Source organism: Procambarus clarkii, chromosome 79, assembly GCF_040958095.1.
Source record: "Procambarus clarkii isolate CNS0578487 chromosome 79, FALCON_Pclarkii_2.0, whole genome shotgun sequence".
Classification (NCBI taxonomy): Eukaryota; Metazoa; Arthropoda; class Malacostraca; order Decapoda; family Cambaridae; genus Procambarus; species Procambarus clarkii.
The window spans coordinates 18,370,192-18,392,051 of record NC_091228.1 but is presented as its reverse complement, the minus strand read 5'-3'; the positions used below and the strand labels follow the sequence as shown (position 1 = coordinate 18,392,051).

Below are 21,860 nucleotides of genomic sequence, written 5' to 3'. Positions count from 1 at the left end.
GGTTTTTCTTCCCTCTGAGCGCGGCTTATTGTTACAAGGAGTGGGGTTTTCTTTTCCCCCCTCTGCGTACGAGTTGGATTTGGTGTCGGCCCCCTCCCCGGGTTCGGTTCCGTGTTCCCCCGGGTACGTCGGTTCCGTCCTTTCGGAGGTTTTCGGCTTATCGCTGTCTCGTGCATTGTTTCACCTCCGGCCTGCTCATGCGTCACCTGAGCCGTCCTGGTCCTTGGACAGAGTGCTCGCTCTCCTTTCGTCTCCTCGTTTCGTTGTGGCCCCTTCGGTCCAGGATTGTTTTTCCAAGGCACTTTTCTTGTTGGCTTTGGCCCCTGGAGGTCGGGTAGGGGAGCTTCATGCTTTCCTCCGGCGCAGGGGTTTCTGCTCTTTTGGTCATGGTGATTGTTTTGTTCGTTTGCAGCCGTCTCCTTCTTTTCTGGCGAAGAATGAGACTGCTGCGTTCCGGAGGGGTCCATGGGTGGTTGATGCTTGGTTGGTCAGGCCGGGGGTGCATCATGTTTTGTGTCCGGTTGCGGCGCTTCGCCATTATTTGCGCGCCACAGCTTCTGTGTCCGGGGACGCGCTGTGGGTTGATCCGGTTTCCCTTCTTCCCTGTTCGCGGGTTCGAGTCTCTCAGGTCGTCCGCAGGGTTATTCAGTCCAGCCAGCCTGCGGTCAATCCCCGTGCCCATGACGTTCGTAAGTTCGCGGCTCTTGCTGCCGTCTTTGGGAATATGTCTTGGTCTGATATTCGGGCGTGTGGATTTTGGCGGTTGAACAGGGTCCTGGCTGCTCGTTACCTAGTGAATGTCCCTGGGCCTCGTCGGACCTGTGTTGCTTTGGGTCGGCGGTTGCAGCCAGTTGTCTCGGCTACGAGTTGAGGAGTGAGCGACGACCGCCTCCCGGGTAAGTCCCTCTTTTTTCTGTCTGTGGGTAGTTAGCTCCGGGGAGCCGACGGGGCTCCCCCCAGAAAACCAGCGTTGAATGTAATGAAACGCCATTTTCTGGGTGAGTCCCGGAGGCTCCCCGGCATCCCTCCCTCCCTCCGGTCGGCGGTTTTTCGCGTTTTTGACATCCAGCCTCAAGAACTGAGGTGTGGGTACCCGGCGCAGGGGGTCTGGGGCTCCCCCTTCCCCCTCCCGGGGAGGGGGGGAGCTGCGCAGACAGCGGGCCGGAGGTGTGTGACGTCACACTAGTTTGCTTGTTTTCGGTTGGGGAGTTCTATCCACTAGTTCGGTTTTTGGTAGCAATTTTAACCAGAATAGGGGTTTGTTTTGGGGCGCTTACCTTTCTGGGTGCCTGTTCCGGTCGATGGCACACATAGAATGCTTCCAACCACACGGGGGCTTCTATAGGCCATTGCTCCCCTTGCCTCTCTGAGGGGGCCCGGTTCTGGCCGTGGTCCCCGGTAGGCCTAAGAACTCCATACACATGACTGATGCCAAAGTCTGACATTAGCATATCAGCCTGGGATAGCTCCGGGGAGCCTCCAGGACTCACCCAGAAAATAGCGTTTCGTTACATTCAACGCTGGTTTTTTGCCCTCTCTTGTTTGAGGCTTCACCCGTTGCGCAGTTTATTCAGGCTGTTTCGGCTTCTTGTCATTCTATGTCGGACTTGCTGGTTCTCCGGGGGTCCCGTGGTGGGCCTTCCCGGAAGGGTCGTGCCAAGGCTCGGGGTGGTTCCTCTCGTTGTGGTAGGCCACTGATGTCAGGTTCGGGTTCAGCGCCTCCTTCGGACCCGCCTTCGTCAGGTCGGGGTGGTGTTCGCTCTGTACGATGTTCTGGGTCTCGTAAGGGGCGCCGGCCCTTTCGCAGTTCGCTCCATTGACAGGGAGATGGGGGGCAGGCTTACGCTGTTCGCTCACGCCTGGTCCCACGATTTGTGGGCGTTTCGGGTCATTTCGCATGGCCTCCGGTGGCGTTGGGTAGCCCCTCCCCCTGCGGGTCTGGGTACCTGCCTCGCCAGTGGAGCTGGCGAGGCAGCATTGGCTTCTGGGGGTCGGGTGGGTGAGCTTCATGCTCTCCTCCGGCGCAGAGGTTTCTACTCCTTCGGTCGGGGTGATCGTTTTGTTCGTCTTCAACCTTCTCCTTCTTTTCTGGCGAAGAATGAGACTGCTACGTTCCAGAGGGGCCCTTGGGTTGTTAATGCTTGGTTGGTTTGGCCGGGGGTGCATCATGTTTTGTGTCTGGTTGCGGCTCTTCGCTGTTATTTGCGCGCCATGGCTTCTGTAACCGTGGATGCGCTTTGGGTTGTTTCGGTTTCCCTTCTACCCTGTTCGTAGGTGCGTGTCTCCCAGGTTGTCCACAGGGTTATTAAGGCTAGCCAGCCTGCGGTCTATCCCTCGTGCCCATGACATCCGCAAGTTCACGGCTCTTGCCGCCGTCTTTGGCAATATGTCCTGGGCTGACATTCGGGCGCAGAGATTTTGGCGGTCGACCAGGGTCCAGGCTGCTCGTTCCCTTGTAAACGTTCTTGGGCCCAGTTGGGCCTGTGTCGCTTTGGGTCGGCGGATGCAGCCAGTTGTCTCAACTTCGGGTTGAGGAGTGAGCAGCAACCGCCTCCCGGGTAAGTCCTTATTCTTTCCTCTGTGGGTAGTTAGCTCCTGGGAGCCGTAGGGGCTCCTGGGAGCCGTAGGGGCTCCGGGGAGCCGTTGGGGCTCCGCCCAGAAAACCCGCGTTGAATGTAATGAAACGCCATTTTCTGGGTAAGTCCCAGAGGCTCCCCGGCATCCCTCCCTCCCTCCGGTCGCCGTTTTTTTTTTTGCGTGTTTTTTACATCCAAGCTCAGAACTGGGGTGTGGATCACTGGCGCGGTAGGTCTGGGGCTCCCCCTTCCCCTTCCCGGGGAGGGGGAGGCTGCACAGACAATGGTACGACGACGAATGATGTCACACTAGTGTGCTCGTTTTTTGTTGGGGAGTTCTATCCACTCGTTTGGCTTTTGATTGCAAATTTCACCATAATAAGGGTTGGTTTTGGGGCACCTACCTTTCTGGGTGCCTATCCCGGTCGATGTTAGACACAGAATGCTCGCAACCACAGGGTTTGGTTTCTACAGGCCGTTGCTCCTCGTGCCTCACTGAGGGGGGGCCAGGTTCTGGCTCGTGGTCCCATGTAGGCAAGAACTCTAAGCACTTTGATGCCAGAAAGTTATATACAGTATAACCATTCAGCCTAGATAGGTCTGGGGAGCCTCCGGGACTCTCCCAGAAAATGGCGTTTCATTACATTCATTGCTGGTTTTTTGTTACACATCCCCAGGAAGCAGCCCGTAGCAGCTGTCTAACTCCCTGGTACCTATTTACTGCTAGGTGAACAGGGGGACCAGGGTGAAAGAAACTGCCCATTTATTTCCGCCTCCATTGAGGATCGAACCTGGAACCTTAGGATTATGAATCCCAAGCACTGTCCACTCAGCCATCAGGCCCCCCCCAGGTAGCTGGCAAACTGACCATCAGTTGCAGCAATGAAACCTTGTGGGAAACAGAGGAGGACTACCAACACAACCTTGACTTGCCTAATGAGAAGCTAAGCAGTCCTGCTCCGTCAAAACAGGACAAAAATGCCAGCGAACAAAAAGAAAATGAAAACAAAACCCCTTGAAGATACACAACAAACAGGCAGTCAGAGAGGAACATTGACCGCTGCATTGAATTAAAGCCAGGTGCACCAGCCGCAGTGCACCTCACCCAGTCAATAACACTCTTACTTGGAGCAAGACGGAAAGCCCTAGACCCCTGACATACCCCAAGGGTGAAGACAACACCAAGTGATGAAGTCCTCAAACAGAGTAATTCCCGAATGCTCTAGAGAAGATAACCCTGACACGCAAAGGCAGTACTCATGGAGCACCTAGAGAAGGTCACCTTAGGCGTATGCCGCTCCTTTACACTGAGACACCTGGCCACCACACCAACACACAGCTGGAACAGTCACACAGGGCAAAAATCCAGAACAGGAACTTGAGGCCAGAGGTGACTGATGTGACCACCAGTACATCAGATCAAGAACTGGAGTGGTGGGCTGCCGGCTCTGATGAGCTTGCTCCCCCTCCCGAGGGTGGGGGGGGGGGAGCGCTAACGAGCGGAAGTGTAGTCACAATGAGGGCTGCTTTTTTTTTTTTTTTTTTTTTTTTAGGGGAGTGCTTTTGATATTTTGTGTTGTAGATTGCGTATTATTAAGATTGCAGATATCTTATATCTGCATATATATCCTATATATATCTTATATATATATAAGATATATATCTTATATATATCTTATGATAAGATATCTTATTATTAAGATATTATGATTGCAGGTTAACCAGACAGTGGTCTGTTTTGATTCGCCTGCCTTTCTGGGACCTTCCCTGGTCGATGGCAATTATGACATACAGTACTTTAAATGTTAAGTGCTTATAGGCCATTGCTTCCTGCACCTCTCAGTGGGGACCGGGTTCAGGCTCGTGGTTCCCAGTAGGCATAAAAACTCCTGTGACTGATGACCCCAAAATAATATAGCACATATCAGTGGGATAGCTTCAGGAAGCCGACGGGGCTCCCCACAGAACTAAAAATATTTTAGTGTGTTTCACCATACATTTATTGAACGATATTTTAACATAGTTTTGTATCCCTCTCTTACCTCCTTTGAGATCAGCTATATCATTGTTTATATTTTAGGCATATGAGTATTGCTATATGGGATGTGAAATTTGTATTTCTTGATATGGTGTATTGTGATGTCATTAATGGCCACCAGGGCAGCACACCCGGTGATGGCACACTATCACACTGCTATGGTTTGTTGTCATCTGCTCTTGGCAAATGGCTGCCTGGCAGATGACAGTTTCAGATTCTTTTCAAATTTCTAGGAGCATTTCTGTTTCTATCAGCTCCCTGAAGCTATCCAGACTGATATTATTCTATATTAGTTTGGGATCTTCAGTTATGGGAGTTCTTGCGCCCACCGAGGACCACGAGCCAGAACCTGGCCCCCCTCAGAGAGGTGCAGGGAGCAGTGATCATATGAGCACTCTACATTTAGAGTATGTCGTGTCTGCCATTGATCAGAGAAAGCACCCAGAACAGTAGGCGAAACAATACAAACCCTCCACTCTTGAAAATTGCAACCTTTATCCGAACAGAGGTCCCCCCTGAAAGAAAACAAACAAACAAGCAAATCGTTATCCAACGAGCTCGCTCATTAGTCCCCCCCCCCCCCCCCCGTTCCTGAAAGGGGGGAGGGGGGGGGGGAAGCCTGCATGGGCGAGCTGGTGGCTCACCCCCTTCAGTACTTGACCGATGAGTCTGGTATCAGACGTTACCTCTGGCCTCGCATTCCTGTCTGGATTTTGTAGCCTGTGATTTTTTTTTTTTGGGGGGGGGGTGATTTTTGAACCTGTGTGGAGTGGTGTGTTGGCCAGGTGTTCATGTGCATGAAAGGCTGCATGCTTCTAGGGCTCCCTTCTCTAGGCATACCCCAATGGGTATGGAATTCTTCAAATGTAAATTGCTTATAGGCACTTTATAGTGTTTATAAGTACCTATAAGCCTATAGTACTTACACGCAAGGGTTAGTTCTACCCTTGCGTGTCAGGGTTCTCTTCCCTGGCAGACCTGCTCTAGCTTGCGTTCGGGGTGGATGTCAACTTGGCTCCGTTTCGCAAGCTTTCTCGTGCCTTTTTCCACCTCCGGCCTGCTCGTGCGTCGCCTTAGCTGTCCTGGTCTTTGGACCGAGTGCTCTCCTTTCTTTCTTCCCCCCTCGGGTTGTGGTGGCCCCTTCGGTCCAGGATTGTTTCCAGAAGGCTTTGTTCTTGTTGGCTTTGGCTTCTGGGGGTTGGGTTGGGGAGCTTCATGCTCTCCTCCAGCGCAGAGGCTTGTGCTCTTTCAATCCTGGTGGACATTTTCTTCGTTTGCAGCCATCTCCTTTTTTGGCGAATAACGAGACAGTGGGCTTCCGAAGGGGGTCCGTGGGTTATTGATGCTTGGTTGGTCAGGCCGGGGGTGCATCATGATTTGTGTCCGGTTGCGGCTTTACGCTGTTACCTGCTCGCCTCGGCTTCTGTGTCCTAGGATGCACTTTGGGTGGACCCAGTTTCTCTTGTTCCCTGTTCCAGGGCTCGGTTTCTCAGGTCATCTGCAGGGTTCTCAAGTCTAGCCAGCCTGCAGTTTACCCTTGCACCCATGATGTGTTTAAGTTCGCAGCTTTGGCTGTTGTGTTTGGCAATATGACTTGGGCGGATATTCGGGCACGGGGGTTTTGAAGATGGAACAGGATCCTGGCTGCCCGATGTCTTGTTAATGTGCTGGTTCCTGTGCGGTTTTGTGTTGCCTTGGGCCGGCGGTTGCAGCCAGTTGTTTCCCTTTCTTGTTTCTTTGTGGGAAGTTAGCTCCAGAAAGTCGACGGGGCTCCCCACAGAAAACCAGCGTTGAATGCAATGAAATGCCATTTTCTGGGTGGATCCCCCGGAGGCTCCCTGGCACTCTCCCTCCCCCTGGTCAGCAGGTTTCATTTCCGTTTTCAGCCTTCAAACAGATGATCTGGATGCCGGCTTGGTGGGCTGGGACCTCCTTCCCCTCCTCGGAGTGGGGGGGAGGGAAGAGAGTTGGTCCAAATGAGTGGTGCGCGGTGTGATGACGTGTTGCTTGTTAGCTTGTTTTCTTTTGGGGGAGTTTCTCAAGTTTCTCAGGTTCTCTGTTCATTCTCAGGTTGCAATATTTCTACCAGGTGTTGTCTCTTTTGAAGCTCCTACCTTTTTGGGTGCTCAATGCCAGAGCAGATGGCAGACATGAATACTTTTATACATAAAGAGTTTCATGGGCCAATGCTCCCTTCGCCTCTCTGAGGGGACCATGTTCTGGCTAGTGGTCCCCGGTAGGCATGACAACTCCATAAGATTGAAGCCCACTACTAATATTAGCTACTATCAGTGCAATAGCTACATGGAGGCTCCGGGGCTGTACCCAGAAAATGGCGTTTCATTACATTCAAAGGTGGGTTTTTGGCGGAGATTGAACCAGCAGGCTTCCGGTGGGGTCCGTTGGTGGTGGATGCTTGGTTGGTTCAGCTGGGGAACAGTTGTCTGGACATAGTTTTATGTGCTGTGTCCAGTGATGACTTTACGCCACTACCTGCCGGCCACTGGTTCTGTGATGGTGGACATGCTCTGGGTGCATCTCGTATCTCAGATTGTCCGCATTATTATTAAATCTAGGTAGCCAGCGGTCTACCCTCGTGTCCATGATGTAAGGAAGTATGCTGTTTGTGCGGCTGTCTTTGGCAATAAGTATGTTTTGGGTCGGCATTCGGGTGTGGGGGTTTTGGAGTCGAACAAGGTCCTGGCTATCAGGTATCTTGTGAACATTCTAGGCCCACTACAACCTTATCTTACTTTTAGGCTCCTGTCGCGACCATCTGTCCCTAATTCGCCTTGAGACCAGTGGTGCTGCCACCGCCCGTGTAAGTCGCTGTCTTTCCTTATCTCTGGGTAGTTAGGTTTGGGGAGCTGATGGGACTCCCCACAGAAAACCAGTGTTGAATGTAATGAAAGCCATTTTCTGGGTTAACCCCGGAGTCTCCCCGACACCCTCCCTCCCTCCGGTTGGCAGTTTTCATCGTTTAAGAACTGGAGTGGTGGGCTGCCGGTTCCTCCTACCCCCTTTGTGGGTAGGAGGGGGGGGTTAGCGCTAATGAAGGGGAGTGCTAGTTGGATGAAGTGTTGCTTGTCTTCTTTCTGGGAAGGGGGGGGGAAGAGTTCTTTTCCTCTTTCTGGACGTAAGTTGCAATTTTCACCAGACTGTGGTCTGTTTTGTTTCACCAATCTTTCTGGGTCCCCTCACAGGTCGATTATAATTATGACATACTTTAAATATAAAGTGCTCACATGGCATTTCTTGCTACACATCTCTGAGGGACACCAGCCAGGTTCTGGCTCATGGTCTCTGGTAGGCAAAGGACTCTGGGACTGATGACCCCCAAACTAATATACAGTAGCACTATATCAGTTAGGATAGCTTCAGGGGAGCGTCTCTCAGAAAGTGACGTTTCATTACATTCAACTCTTGTTTTGATTTTGGTGGTATGTATCAACTATCTGCTGTCTTGTCGTTGTTTCATAGGTGAGATTGTAAAAGTGTATTGTCAGTCTGTCTTGATTTTTAGTGGCTAAAAAGTAGGATATTGGAAGCACAATTATTTCTCATTGGCTTGTAAGCTTGCCCCATACCCTAACCTTTCACCTTGTTGGTAAATGTTGAGTTTTCTTAATTATTATAATATAATCTGTTAAAGAATTTATTGTGTTTTATTTACAGGAATCAGCGTGAAGAGGATCTGAGGGAAAATCACCCTTACTTTGATACACCTCTGTTTGCAGTTGGCCGTGAATGTCGATTCCGAAAACTTTGTCAACTTATTGTATATTCACGTTATGATACAAGCCACAAGGATCCAATAACTGGTAAAGAAAGGAAGATTAAATATAAGAGGCTACAGTAAGTACCATGTTTTTATAATTACAATGTCTGCTTTAGAATCATCTTATACCATTTGCCTCTCTGTAGGGAGCCCCACTGGTGGTTTCCTCAAGTTGTCTTCCTGAGATTGCTTCATAATTAAAGGTCACATCAGTTGTGGAAGTTCTGTTTGACATACCAGGGACCAGAGCCAAAATCTGGCCCCCTCTCCACGCAGGGAGAGCTGGTGACAGTCTGCCACCCCTCCAGAAAGTCAGTGCAGCTTTACAGACAACTGCATGGTTCATAGTAAATGGGGCCTCAAAATTGCCAAATAACTCCACAATTGATTCACACAAAACACGGGATTCATTCAAATGAGCTCGAAACTCATTAGTATAAGTCAGGCCACCATAAGGTGGTCTGACCCAGTTTCCCAGCCGGCTCACTAAGTCAGTTCTGTTTCAGTTGCTGGTGTCAAACATCTACTAGTAGTGCTTCTGGTTATGCAAGCTTGTGAGCAAGACCCAAAGCTTCACGCTATGTGCTGGCCATCCTTGGACTTGGTCATCCTATGGTGCTAATTGCTATGTATATTGTATTCCATTTTTTGTATAGGCATCATGTGCGTGTTTTGATTCGGGCCTGTAGAGTGGGCTTGGCTCATTTAGCATTTCGAGATGCATGTACTCGGGGTTCTCTTCCCTCTGTTCCCACTAATGCTGCCTTCTTCCCTTCTCTGGTGCGGTTGGGATTTCATTGTTGAGAGGCTTGATCCCTGGGGGTGGCAAACTTTGTCTTGGGCTATTAAAAAATCAATGAGTCCTCTGTGTGGGCTCTTGGTTAGGGGTGTTCTTTGTATGTGTTGAGGTGAACCTGGGTTCGTTTGCTTGTTTACATGGCATGCTGCTGTTGCCTCCCTTAGCATGGTGGTTTAGGCTGCAGTTGGTGACTGCTGTTCCCACGAGCAGCCCCAGTGCTAGGAATATTTGCTTGGTTACATTCCTTCAGGCCCTGAGATTTCCCTGCGAGTTTCTCTCATGGTCCTTATGGAGTGTCCCATCGGGCCTGATCTTGCTGTTTGCAAGTTTGAGGGATGTTCATTGTCTTTGCTTCCTGATGATGATCATTCATTGTGCCCAACCATGCTGCCTGTTTGGTTAGTGATGTTTACGACCCAGAGTCCTGTGAGGACACAGTTCTCACTGTGTCTTTGCGTTAGCAGATTCTGCCTCCCAGATCGAGGCTTTCCAGATATCAGCCACTTTACTGACTCGGTTTGCGCCATGTTAAGTGTTCAGTACATATTGATTGGTTTGATACCCAGGAGCTAACCTCTCTGGTGTTTAGGGACCTGGAATTGGAAGTGTTGATGATCTCCACCTGGACTCAGTCTATGCCTCCTCTTCCTATCCGTCTGGGTGTGGTGCACCCTGCTTCTGTTCTTTCCGTCTTGGTTCTGGCTCGGAAGTGTATAAGTGTTTTTGAGCTGGGTCAGGGTTTAGCTTGGGATGTAGCTCAATCTTCTCCCTTCCACATCGATGGCAGATGTAGTTGAGCCTTCTAGTCCCGTCGGGGTTTTGGGATGCCCTGTTTGTCCCGTTTTGGGTTTTGAGATCTGTTGCTGTTTTCCCAAAGTTCTGCCCCATTTTGGAAGCAGTCTGGTTAGGTGAGGGCCTCATTGGTTATTGGTCGAGGTAGGTCTTCACATTTCCTGACCATTGCCTTTCCTGGGGAGGCTTCTTCCTCAGCTCAATGTTGCAATCATATGTTGAGGAGATCTGGTTCTGCTTGGAGTTTGCACTGACCCTTCCAGGGTGGGTCCTTTTGATGTCACTGTGGGGAAAGTGTCTGGCCCATTTTCCTGGCTCAAGGCCTTAGGTGGAGCTAGTCAGACCCTCCCCAATATTTGGGGTCTGGTCTGCTGGGTCAGGACTCTGGCAGTACAACGTATCATTGTGGATTTGTTGGCCTCTGGCATGGTTGAGCTGACCTCGTCCCTATGATGGGTGTCCTGGTTGTTCCTGGACCTGAAGTGGGACATCTGGTTCTATCCCGCGTTCGGTCTTGGCTGGGTCTTGTGGGGACTCAGACTGCTTCCTTGTCTCTCCCTCCAGTGGTGTTGCTGCGGCTGCAGTCCTGCCTTCGATTGTTTTTGGAGGGCACGTGGGTCACTCATCGGTTGCTCGAGCGACAGTGCGGGAGTCTGAACTTCCTAGTGCTGGTCTACTCATTGGGTGGGATCTTACTTCGGTGGCTGTTTTGGTTCCATCGGGAACCCTTCCGCCACTCTCGCATTTGTTGGGTTCAAACCATGGCGGCCTTGCATCGGCTGCTGCATCACAGCTTTCCTCTTTAGGTTTTTCAGGGTTCAGTGCTGTGGCCCCTACCCGAGCCCTCGCTTGATGTGTTCACGTATGCGTCGTCTCTCGGACGGGGATTTATCAGTCTCCGTGGTGTAGTGGTAAGACACTCTCCTGGCGTTCCGCGAGCGCTATGTCATGGGTTCGTATCCTGGCCGGGGAGGATTTACTGGGCGCAATTCCTTAACTGTAGCCTCTGTTTAACGCAATGTTATTGAGTTGTCCTCTGTTATCAGTCTCCGTGGTGTAGTGGTAAGACACTCGCCTGGCGTTCCGCGAGCGCTATGTCATGGGTTCGTATCCTGGCCGGGGAGGATTTACTGGGCGCAATTCCTTAACTGTAGCCTCTGTTTAACGCAACAGTAAAATGTGTACTTGGATGAAAAAACGATTCTTCGCGGCAGGGGATCGTATTCCAGGGACCATAGGATTAAGGACTTGCCCGAAACGCTACGCGTACTAGTGGCTGTACAAGAATGTAACAACTCTTGTATATATCTCAAAAAAAAAAAAAAAAAAAAAATTGTGACCAGTGCTCACCAGGCCAGCCAGGGTCAATGGGGTCCGTCCTTTCGTCGGGCTCACAGCAAGGTGTGGGAGTTCGCGGCAGTGTGGTTTTTCGCTTCGGACAGTCCGTGTTGCTCGTGGATCGATGATGCGACTCCATTTGGACTGCTCTCCGGTGGTTCATTGCCTGAACCACAGTGGGTCGATGTGGTCCTTGGTTCTTTGGAGCTGGTTGCTTTGGCTGACTCGTCTGCTGAGTTCTTAGGGGTTTGGCTCTCCTGGCAGTTCATATCCAGGTCATGTCCAGTGTCCTGGCGGACAGCCTGTCTATTTTCATTCTCCTGTCCACAGAATGGACGGTCGACAATGACTCATTCCTTTGGCTCTGCCAGACATTCGCGCGCCCGGAGGTGGTCCTCTTCGCATCGACCTGGTTGAGGATTCTTCAGGTATGTGTGGCGCCCTTCCTCAACTGTGATGCCATTCTGGTCGATGCCTTTCGGTTCAACTGGTCGAGGTGGGATTTCATGTACCTCTTTCCCCCCAGTTCGGTTGTTGCTCTAGGTCCTGCTTTTTCTTGGTGACTTCTCAGGGAAGAGTAGTCCTGTTGGCCCCTTGCTGGCCAGCCCAGTCTTGGTTTCAGGCAAACCAAGACTGGATTCTTTGCCCTCATCGGAGGACTGTTGTCTCCGGTCCGGCTTTTGTTGGGGCCGGGTGCCTGGATGGTGGCCCTGGACCTCTGGGTCACTTCTTGGCACGTTCCTCTCCAGGATTCCGGGGCTGACACAGTTGGTGGTGGGGCTTCACGCTTGCCACTTTTGTTGCCTTCCCTAGTTTGTAATTGGCACTTGGTGTATTTACGCATCTTTACACACCAGCCCACACCAGCCATCTCGACGACTGGCTGGTGTGGGCTCCCAGTCGGTCCGCTTGTCTGCTCACTAGGGGTGTGGTTCTTTCCAGATCACCGGGTTCGGTGTCCTGGTGATCTGGAGGCGTTCCATCTGTTTTCGTCCTGGGTTTGGACCTGGCTGGGTCTTGTTTAGGGCTCTTGGGCCGCTCCTTGTCTTTCCCTCCAGAAGCGTTGCTGCGGGTGTGGTCCTGCCTTTGGCTGTTTATGAGCGGGTCCCCAGTTGCTCGGCGGTTGTTCGAGCGGTCGTGTGGGAGTCTGAACTTCGACATGCCGATCTGCCCGCAGGGTCTGGTTTGGCTTCGACGTCTGGTTGGTTACTTCGGGGACTCCCCTTCTGCCTCTCTTGCAATCGTTGGGTTCGTCCTCCGGGGATCTTGTGTTGGTGCTGTGTCACCAGCTTCCTCTTTGGGGTTTTCTGGGTTCCGTGCCTTGGCACCTCCCTGAGCCTTCGCTCAATGTGTTCACGAATGGGTCATCTCTCGGCTGGGGCTTTGTAACCACTGCTTCGGTCTTCTCCTAGGCTCTTCGCGTCTGGTATTTTGACACGGGTGTAACACCATCTCTATGGCAATCAGGTCGCTTCATTGATTGTGTCCCACTTATGAGCTTCGTCTCGGTGACAGTATGATGTTCCTGGTGTTTCTATTCACCATTTTCTTGCTCTTAATAGGTCGTCTTCTATTTCGCATTGAGTTGTCTTGTCTTTCTTGAGTTTTCAAGATTACAGTTCTTTGATGTTTCTTACTGTCACTTCGTATTGTGCGGCGCTGGCGGAGCTGCTCCAGCTTGCATTCGGGGTGAATGTCGCATCCGCCCCGTTCTGTACGTTTTCTCGTGTTTTGTTTCACCTCCGGCCTGCTCATGCGTCGCCTGAGTCGTCCTGGTCCTTGATCAGGGTGCCCTCTTATCTTCTTCTCCTCAGTTTGTGGTAGCCCCTTCGATTTAAGTTTGGTTTTCATAGGCCATATTTTGTTGGCATGGGCCTATGCGAGTCGGATCAGGGAGCTTCCGGCTCTCTTCCAGTGCAGGGGTTTCTGCTCTTTTGGTACTGGTGGTGGGTTTGTGCGTTTGCAGCCTTTCTCTGTCCTTCTGGCGATGATAGAGATGGCTGCTTTCCGGAGGGGGGGGGGGGTTATTGATGCTTGATTGGTTCGGCCGGGGGTGCATCCTGTGTTGTCCGGTTGCGCTTTTTTGCCGTTACTTGTGTACCGTGTCTGGGGATGCCCTTTGGGTTGATCCGGTTCTCCTCGTTCCCTGTTTCAGGGCTCGGGTCTCCCAGGTCGTCTGCATAGTTTTAAGTCTTCCAGCCTGCGGTCTATCCTTATGCCTGTGCTGTTCAGATGTTTACAGCTTTCGCTGCTGTGTTGGTGACGTCTAGGGCTCATTTCAGGCGCGAGGATTTGAGAGTCGCACAGGTTCTTGGCCGCCCATTCTTTATGCAGGCGACTCTTCCTGTGCGTTTCTTATTGCCTTGGGTCGCAGGTTGCAGCCTGTTGTCTCTGCTTCGCGTTGCGGAGTTTGTGGCGGCCGCCTCTCAGGTCAGCCCTTTCTTTTCCTTCTCTTTGGGTATGAAGCTCTAGGGAGCGATAGGGGTTCCCCACAGAAAACCAGCGTTGAATATAATGAAACGCCATTTTCTGGGTGAGCCCCAGAGGCTCCCTGGCAACCCTCCCTCCCAGTGCTCGGTGGTTTTTTCACGTTGGTTGAAGCTTAGCTTCCGAACTTATGCTAGGCAGCCAGCGCAGTGAGGTCCGGGGCTCCCCCCTCCCCCTCTCGGAGCGGGGAGGGCTGCGCGGACGATCGCCGCAGCAGTAAAGTGTGATGTTTGCTTGTTTCCTTGGGATTGTAGGGAGTTTCTACCTCTATGTTCGCTTTTTTGTTTTAGTTTTTTACCATGTGGGGTTTGTTTTGTTATGCCTACCTTTCTGGGTGCCTAACCCCAGTCGATGGCAGATAATGAAAACCCCAACCACAAGGGGTTTTTCCAGGGCCATTGCTCCCTGAAACCTCTCTGAAAGGGCCAGGTTCTGGCGCTGGTCCCTGGTAGGTCTGAAATCCCTAGCTAATGTCCCGGTCTAATGTAACATACATTAGCCCAATAAGCTCCAGGGAGCCTCCGGGGCTCACCCAGAAAATGGCGTTTCATTACATTCAAAGCTGGGTTTTTTACAAAAATAGTGAACTCCGTGTGTAAATAATATACCCAGTACTCATAATGCTAATATTTTTCATTATAAATGTTGTGTGATTGTATTCCTCTATACTAAATCTAGCATACTGATTTGTAAAATACTGTATTCAAAAATTGTACCTAGCTACACCAACCTCTGGCAAGTTGTCCAAAAGTTGTAGCTAACTATACCAACCTCTGGCAAGTTGTTCAAAAGTTGTACCGAACTATACTAACCTCTGGCAAGTTGTTCAAAAGTTCTAGCTAACTATACCAACCTCTGGCAACTTGTTCAAAAGTTGTAGCTAACTATACCAACCTTTGGCAAGTTGTTCAAAAGTTGTACCTAACTATACTAACCTCTGGCAAGTTGTTCAAAAGTTATACCTAACTATACCAACCTCCGGCAAGTTATACCTAACTATACCAACCTCTGGCAAGTTGTTCAAAATTTGCACCTAACTATACCAACCTCTGGCAAGTTGTTCAAAAGTTGTACCTAACTATACCAACCTCCGGCAAGTTGTTCAAAAGTTATACCTAACTATACCAACCTCTGGCAAGTTATACCTAACTATACCAACCTCTGGCAAGTTGTTCAAAATTTGCACCTAACTATACCAACCTCTGGAAAGTTGTTCAAAAGTTGCACCTAACTATACCAACCTCTGGCAAGTTGTTCAAAAGTTGTACCTAACTATACCAACCTCTGGCAAGTTGTTCAAAATTTGCACCTAACTATACCAACCTCTGGCAAGTTGTTCAAAATTTGCACCTAACTATACCAACCTCTGGCAAGTTGTTCAAAATTTGCACCTAACTATACCAACCTCTGGAAAGTTGTTCAAAAGTTGCACCTAACTATACCAACCTCTGGCAAGTTGTTCAAAAGTTGCACCTAACTATACCAACCTCTGGCAAGTTGTTCAAAAGTTGTACCTAACTATACCAACCTCTGGCAAGTTGTTCAAAAGTTGCACCTAACTATACCAACCTCTGGAAAGTCAGACTATTCTATAAATGGTTCTCATTTCAGTAATCTTCTGGCCTTGGTGACCTACTTAGATTGGCTTATGATCCTGGTTACAACACTCTCCTGCATTTCCCTCATGATGGAAATGGCTGAATATCGTATAACTGAAGAACCCATGTTGCAGGTATAGTGAATGTCCTCACTCAAGTGTTGGTCTCACATAGGCAATGTTTATGGACTTGAAACCCTTCTTGTTTAAAGATGTTCTTATGTGCTAACTTCCCATATCCTACTGATGTCTTATTCTCTTATTATTTCTCCCAATTGCCCCTCCATTATGATGAAGTTAAATATAGGTCTCCTGTCTTGCTTACCAATTTTCATTACACTTCTCTGGGAGGATACCCCTAGTGCTCACTGAAGCTATTGTCTCCAATGTAAGTGCCATCAGTCATAGAGTTCTCTGGACTACTTGGGACCTAGAGCCAGAACCTGATCACCCTCACAGAGGTGAAGGGAGCTGTGGCAAGTTATTCATTTATGCCACCACTGAGGAAGGCACCCAGAAAGTCAGCGAGTCATAAACTATAGCTGGCTGTCTCCAAGACTTGCAGGCCCCATAGAACTCCCCAAACTATGTAAAAATGATTGAAAATGTTATAAACCAGCACCTGCTTGTTTGCCCCAAGTATTGAGGTGGGAGGGGGGATGGGGGTAGGAGAGGCTCACAGGCTGTTCCACCATCAGTTCTTCTCTGATGTGTGCTGGGTCTGAAACTGATGCTCTGGCCCCAGTGCCTTTTTCTGGGGGAGCCCCTACGGCTCCCCGGAGCTATCCATGGCTGATATAGATACCCTAACTATTTTGCATCAGTCGATGTGGGTGGAGTTCTAGGCCTACTGGGGACCACGAGCCAGAACCTGGCCCCCTCAGAGAGGCACGGGAAGCAATGGCCCATAGAAATGCACATGTGATTTGGAGCATTCTATATCTGCCATCGACCGGGACAGGCACCCAGAAAGGTAAGCTCCACAAAACAAACCCCTATTCTGGTTAACAACAAAAATCGACAAACGAGTGGACAGAACTCCCCCAGCAAAACGAACTAACAAGCATGACGTCACACGAGCCGCGCCACATGTCTGCGCAGCTTCCCCCTCCCCGGGAGAAGGAAGGGGGAGCCCCAGACCCCTGCGCCGGCGATCCCCGCCTCGGTTCCTTGGCTGGTGGGATAATGCACGGTTGTGTGGCTCCAGCTCCAGTCTTGTCTCAGTGCTGCTCTTACGGTGGTCGTGTGAGCTGGGAGTAGTATTCTCAGGTACTCGGGCTGCATGTGCTTAGGGTCACCTTCCCTGAGTGCCCTGTAAGTACCACCCTTGGGGCTTGGGGTTGCCTTCCACAAGTCACCTTGGGTCTACCTCTGTTGGCTTTTCGTTGCTTGGCGATTGGCCGCCCCGAGTGTTTGCGGGTTTTACTCCCTTGTTTACCTTGGGGTAAGTGGTAGTTATTGCACTGGTGGGGCGCAGGGTACTGCGTAGCTAGTTTTCACCTATAACAGCGGCCGGCTCTGTTCCCTCTAGGTACGTTGTCCACTTGTGTGGTTTTTCTTTTATATTTGTTTTTGCCTGGTAGGGGGGTCTGCCTTGTGTCCCCCCCCCCCCTTATATTAGGTTCGTTTGTGTGGTGGCACCCCCTGCTTTGCCCTCGCAAGTGGACACGTCCCGTGGGTTCAGCTTTAGCAGTTTGCTTGGTAGTTTGGGGCGCCGGTTAGCAGTGCCCTGCCTGGGATAACCCTTAGCAGACCCAGTCTAGGAGCCCTGGGAAACCCCCCGGGGGCTCTCGGGGTCCAATAGTGGAGACCCTTGCGTCCCCTCTCGCTTTGTGCGAGTTGAGGGTTGCTCTGTCCCTTTGTCTCAGGGTGACTCGCCTTGTTTTTGTCTCCGTCATGCTGCCTGTTGGGTCGGTGACACATTCGACCCTGAGTCCTGCGAGCTTTGTTGCTTGTTCGTGACTCCATTCACCCAGTCTGCTGATGAATTCCCGTGGGTGCAGGCAGCTCGCGCGTTCCAGGGTAGGATGTTGCAACGCGCTCAGGTTTGTCGCTTCCCCGCTTGTGTAGGGACCCAGACTTGGGGGTTTTGGTCGCCTAGGCCTTGGTTCTTCCACGCCCCCCTTGTTTTTTTCCCTCCTGCTTCCGGCCCCTATGCATCTGCAGGCTTTGGGGTCGGGGCGGGGTTAGAGGTTCTGAGACTTGGGCGGTTTCAGGGGTTGCCCTGTCCGGGGTAGCTGCGGAGGCATTCGAGTCTGTTCCTCCGGCCAATGCTCCGGGGTCTGACCAGTGGGCCCCTTCTCTTCCAGCTCTCTAAGCTGCCCCGGCTTTTTCTTGTGGGGCCGGGGCTTTGGAGGTCGACTCGGCCCCGGGGCCTGGTGTAGTGGCTCCTGGGGGTGGGGAGGAGCGGCCTTGGGGGCCATGGGCTCCATTGTGCCCCGCCTGGTTTTCTGTCCTTCTGAGCGGGGCTTACTGTTGCGAGGAGTGGGGCTTTCTTTTCCCCCTCTGCATACGATTTGGGCTTGGGTTCTGCTTCTCTCCGGGTTCAGTTCCATGTTCCTGTGGTTTCTTCGGTTCCGTCTTCCGGAGTTTTTCGGCTAACCGCATTTCTTCGCCTGCGGTGCGGTTGGCCTTTGCGGCTTACGTCCTGCGTGTCCCGGAGTTTGCCTCCATACTGGTTCCTTCTGTTCTGAACAGGTTGGGCTCCTTGTAGCCATTTGGGCTCCTTGTAGCCGTTTGGGCTCCTTTGTAGCCGTTTGGGCTCCTTTGTAGCCGTTTGGGCTCCTTTGTAGCCGTTTGGGCTCCTTTGTAGCCGTTTGGGCTCCTTGTCAACGTTTGGGCTCCTTGTCGCCGTTTGGGCTCCTTGTTGCCGTTTGGGCTACTGTTGCCAGTTGGGCTACTTCTCTCCTTGTTGGGCTACTTCTCGCCTTGTTGGGCTACTTCTCGCCTTGTTGGGCTACTTTTCTTTCGCGTCCTGCGCATGCGCCGTGTGAGTTTGTTTTGGTTCCGGGCGGTGTGCACACGTGTTCTGCATCCATTTTCTCTGTGGGGGGCTTTGCCTCTCGCTCTTTTCTTAATCCAATCCGTGCCCCGTTGCTTTGGGGGTGTTCTGGAGTGCCGCTGTGGGAAAGTCACAAGGTTTTTCCCTGGGTTCTAGGGTAGGGAGCCTCTTTTGCCGCTCCCCTCCTCTCCAGCATGGGCTCCCTGGCCGCTTCCGGCGGCTACGGACTCGAAAGCTTGCGTCATGGCCCTTCAGCGCCTATGTTCTGCAGGTGAGTTGGTGTGGTTTGGCGTCTCCTTCGTCCTGACGCTGTTTTTGTTTTTGGAAGTAGGAATGGGTGTACATACATACTTGAGAATGTGGACCGTACCACCTGAGGTGCCTGCTGCAGGGCTCTTAGCCCATACAGGGCAGCTCTTGTTCTCTCCACCTGCTTCCTTCCTCGGTTCACGGGTGTCTGCGGGTGGCCTCCTGGCCCTTCCGAGGCGGCTCCTGCCTGTACTCCTGCCCCTCTCCTATGCTTGTCTAACCTTGCTTGAGTTCGGGACCCCGCCTCCACCTTGTTCCGCAGTGCAACGGTGGGGGTGCCTGTTCGGTGGTACGTTTTCCTGTGTCGAGGGTGTTTTGTGCTCGCCTTCTTGTGCTTGCAGGATTGGGTTCTGGCTCTTTGGTTCCGCCTCTCCCCTGTCGTTTGCCTGTCGAGCGGATTCTGTGCTTCATGGGCGCTCTCGTCTCTGCTCTTGGGGCTGTGTATGGGGTCAGCCCAAGTTGGGCTGCCTAATGTGTTCCTTCGATTGCCCATTACACTGCACACGTTTCTTCTACCGTCCCTGTGGCTCAGTTGGGTTCTCAATTCCGCCTGTGTCACCTTGTGTGCCACTCGTGTATGATTTATCTTTATCTTCTGTCGCTTCCTCGGGGAGTGTGGTGACGTTTTGCTGCGGTTTTGGTACTGCAGCTGCGTGTCGGGGTTGGTTGTGGCATTATATTTGGCCCTTCCGTGCTCCCTCTGGGGCTCTCCTTCCTTGCCGGTCTTGCTGTGCCGGGCCTGGTTTTTCTATGTTCCTTGGATTTCTCTGTCTTGTCCTCGCCTCGTTGTGCTGGCTGGGGATGAGCTTGGGGTCTTTGTCTCGCCCCTCGCCCCTCACCTATCCTTCGGTTTCTGTTCAAGTTCCAGAGCCTAGTGGGCTCCCTTCCTTAATGTTTTTCATGGCTGCCCCGGGGTTTTTCTTGACGCTGGGGCTTTGCGGGGACAGCTCGGCTTCGCCCTGCAGGGTGGGCTCCCGGGGTTGGGGTGGGGCTAACGTGAGGGGCCTCAGGCCCTGTTGGTCCCTGCCGGGATATTTTTACCCCTCTGGGCGGGGCTTGCGGTTTTGTGGTGTGGGGTTTTTCCGTTCCCCCTCTCCGTACTTGCTTTGTGGGCGTCGGCCCCTCCCTGGGCTCGGTTTCCTTGTCCATTGTGCCAGTTGTTTCCATCCTGTCAGTGGGTGCTTTTCTACGGTCTTCGCCCCTTTTTTCCGGGATGGGCCTTCTCCGTCATGTCCCCCTCTTCTTGGGGTTTCTGCATGACTGTTGGTCTCGGGTGCGACTGGGTTTTTGTGCCTTCGTCCTTTGTGTTTGCTTTTTTTTGTTCTCGAAGGTTCAGTACGGTTTTGCTCCTTCCCTTTTTCTGGTACGTCTGTCGTCATTCGGTTGAGCTGCCCTTTGGTCCTTTCTAGGGCTTGTAGGTCCTCTTCCCGGCAGCTTCTGGGTGTTTGGCCTTCTAGTTCTTTTGTGCATATCTCTTCTCTTCGCGCTGTCTCGGCGCTACTCATTTTCCTGGGGGCGATTTTGCTCCTCTTAATGAGTCTTTTCGCTCCTGCCCATCTGCGGGATGTTAGTGCGGGGTGGCTCCTTATGCGGGTTCCTTCCCTGTCGGCTGCACTTGTGGCAGTGGACTTGCACACTTGTGGCATTTTGGTTTTGGTCCTGCGTTTTCTTTTCCCTCCTGGGGCTGTCATAAGATTGGCTTGTGGAGGATGTAGAGGCGCTTGGGGCCGTTCCTGGGTCTGGCACCATGGTTTCTGCTGCTAGCTTTCGGTATCGATGTTCCTTCTGCACCGTTTCTCAGGCTGTCTCGTGCGTTGTTTCACCTCCGGCCTGCTTATGCACTGCCTGTGCCGTCCTGGCCTTTGGACAGGGTGCTCTCCTGTTTTTCTTCTCCTTGGTGGTTGTGGCTCCTTGGGTTCAGGTTTGCTTTGCCTCGGCTCTCTTTTTATGTTGGCATTGGCCTCTGGGGGTCATGTGGCAGAGCTTCATGCTCTTCTCAGGCGCAGTGGTTTTTGGCTCGTATGGTCGTGGTCATAGGTTTCTTTGTCTGCGGCCATTCTCCCTTTTTCTGGCGAATGATGTGCCTGCTGCTTACCGAAGGGGTCCTTGGGTTGTTGTCTCGACTTCGTGTTGAGGAGTGGTTCACCGACCGCCTCCCGGGTATGTCCCCTTGTTTTCTTAGGTAGTCTTTGGTGAAGTAGCTCTGGGGAGCCGTAGGGGCTTCTCCCAGAAAACCAGTGTTGAATGCAATGAAACGCCATTTTCTGGGTGAGTCCCGGAGGCTCCCTGGCACCCTCACGCCCTCCGGTCGGCGAGTTTTTTCGCGGTTTTGATATCCAGCCTCAGAACTGGGGTGGGGATTGCCGGCACGGGGGTCTGGGGCTCCCCCTTCCCCCTCCCAGGGAGGGGGAAGCTGTGCAGACATGCGGCGCGGCTCGTGTGATGTCATACTTGTAAGTTCGTTTTCCTGGGGGAGTTCTGTCCACTCGTTTGTCGATTTTTGTTGTTAACCAGAATAGTGGTTTGTATTGTGGCGCTTATCTCTCTGGGTGCCTGTCCCGGTCGATGACAGATATAGAATGCTCCAAATCACATGTGCATTTCTATGGGCCATTGCTCCCCGTGCCTCACTGAGGGGGCCAGGTTCTGGCTCGTGGTCCCCGGTAAGCCTAGAACTCCACCCACATCGACTGATACAAAATAGTTAGGGTATCCATATCAGCCATGGATAGCTCCGGGGAGCCGTAGGGGCTCCCCCCAGAAAATGGCGTTTCATTACATTCAACGCTGGTTTTTTTTTCCAGGTGGCTGTTCCTTGAACATTTGTGCACATTGGCCAAGAGTTTAGTGCATTTGTAGCTGCTTGCGTTCAGGGTTTCTTTCCCTGTGCGCTCCCTAGTTCTTCCCTTGCACTACCAGTGTTATCTTTCCTGAAGTGTTCAGGTGACGCTCCTTTAGAATTCCACCTCACTTGTGGTAGCCTTTGTCTTGGGGCAAGCCTGTGGTTTTGAGCTTCAGTCTTTCCCTGGTTGGAGCATCTTGGTTAGTGTGGCACACTGGGTTACACACGAGCTGCACTTCAGTGCACCGATGTAGGTTTTCCCAGCCATCTGGGTTAGGCTGGGTTAATTTACATAGAATTTAT

The 21,860-nt window shown here is 51.8% G+C and overlaps 1 protein-coding gene across 3 annotated transcripts in view; it reads left to right on the top strand.

Moving 5' to 3' along the window:
- na (sodium leak channel non-selective protein na) overlaps positions 1 to 21,860 on the top strand; it is a 631,552-nt gene that overhangs the window by 280,821 nt on the left and 328,871 nt on the right. For all 3 annotated transcript variants that reach the window (XM_069314566.1, XM_069314565.1, XM_069314567.1), the window contains exons 16-17: positions 8,290 to 8,469; positions 15,420 to 15,540. In XM_069314566.1, coding sequence (XP_069170667.1) covers positions 8,290 to 8,469; positions 15,420 to 15,540 — 301 coding nt within the window. The remainder of the gene's footprint in view (positions 1 to 8,289; positions 8,470 to 15,419; positions 15,541 to 21,860) is intronic.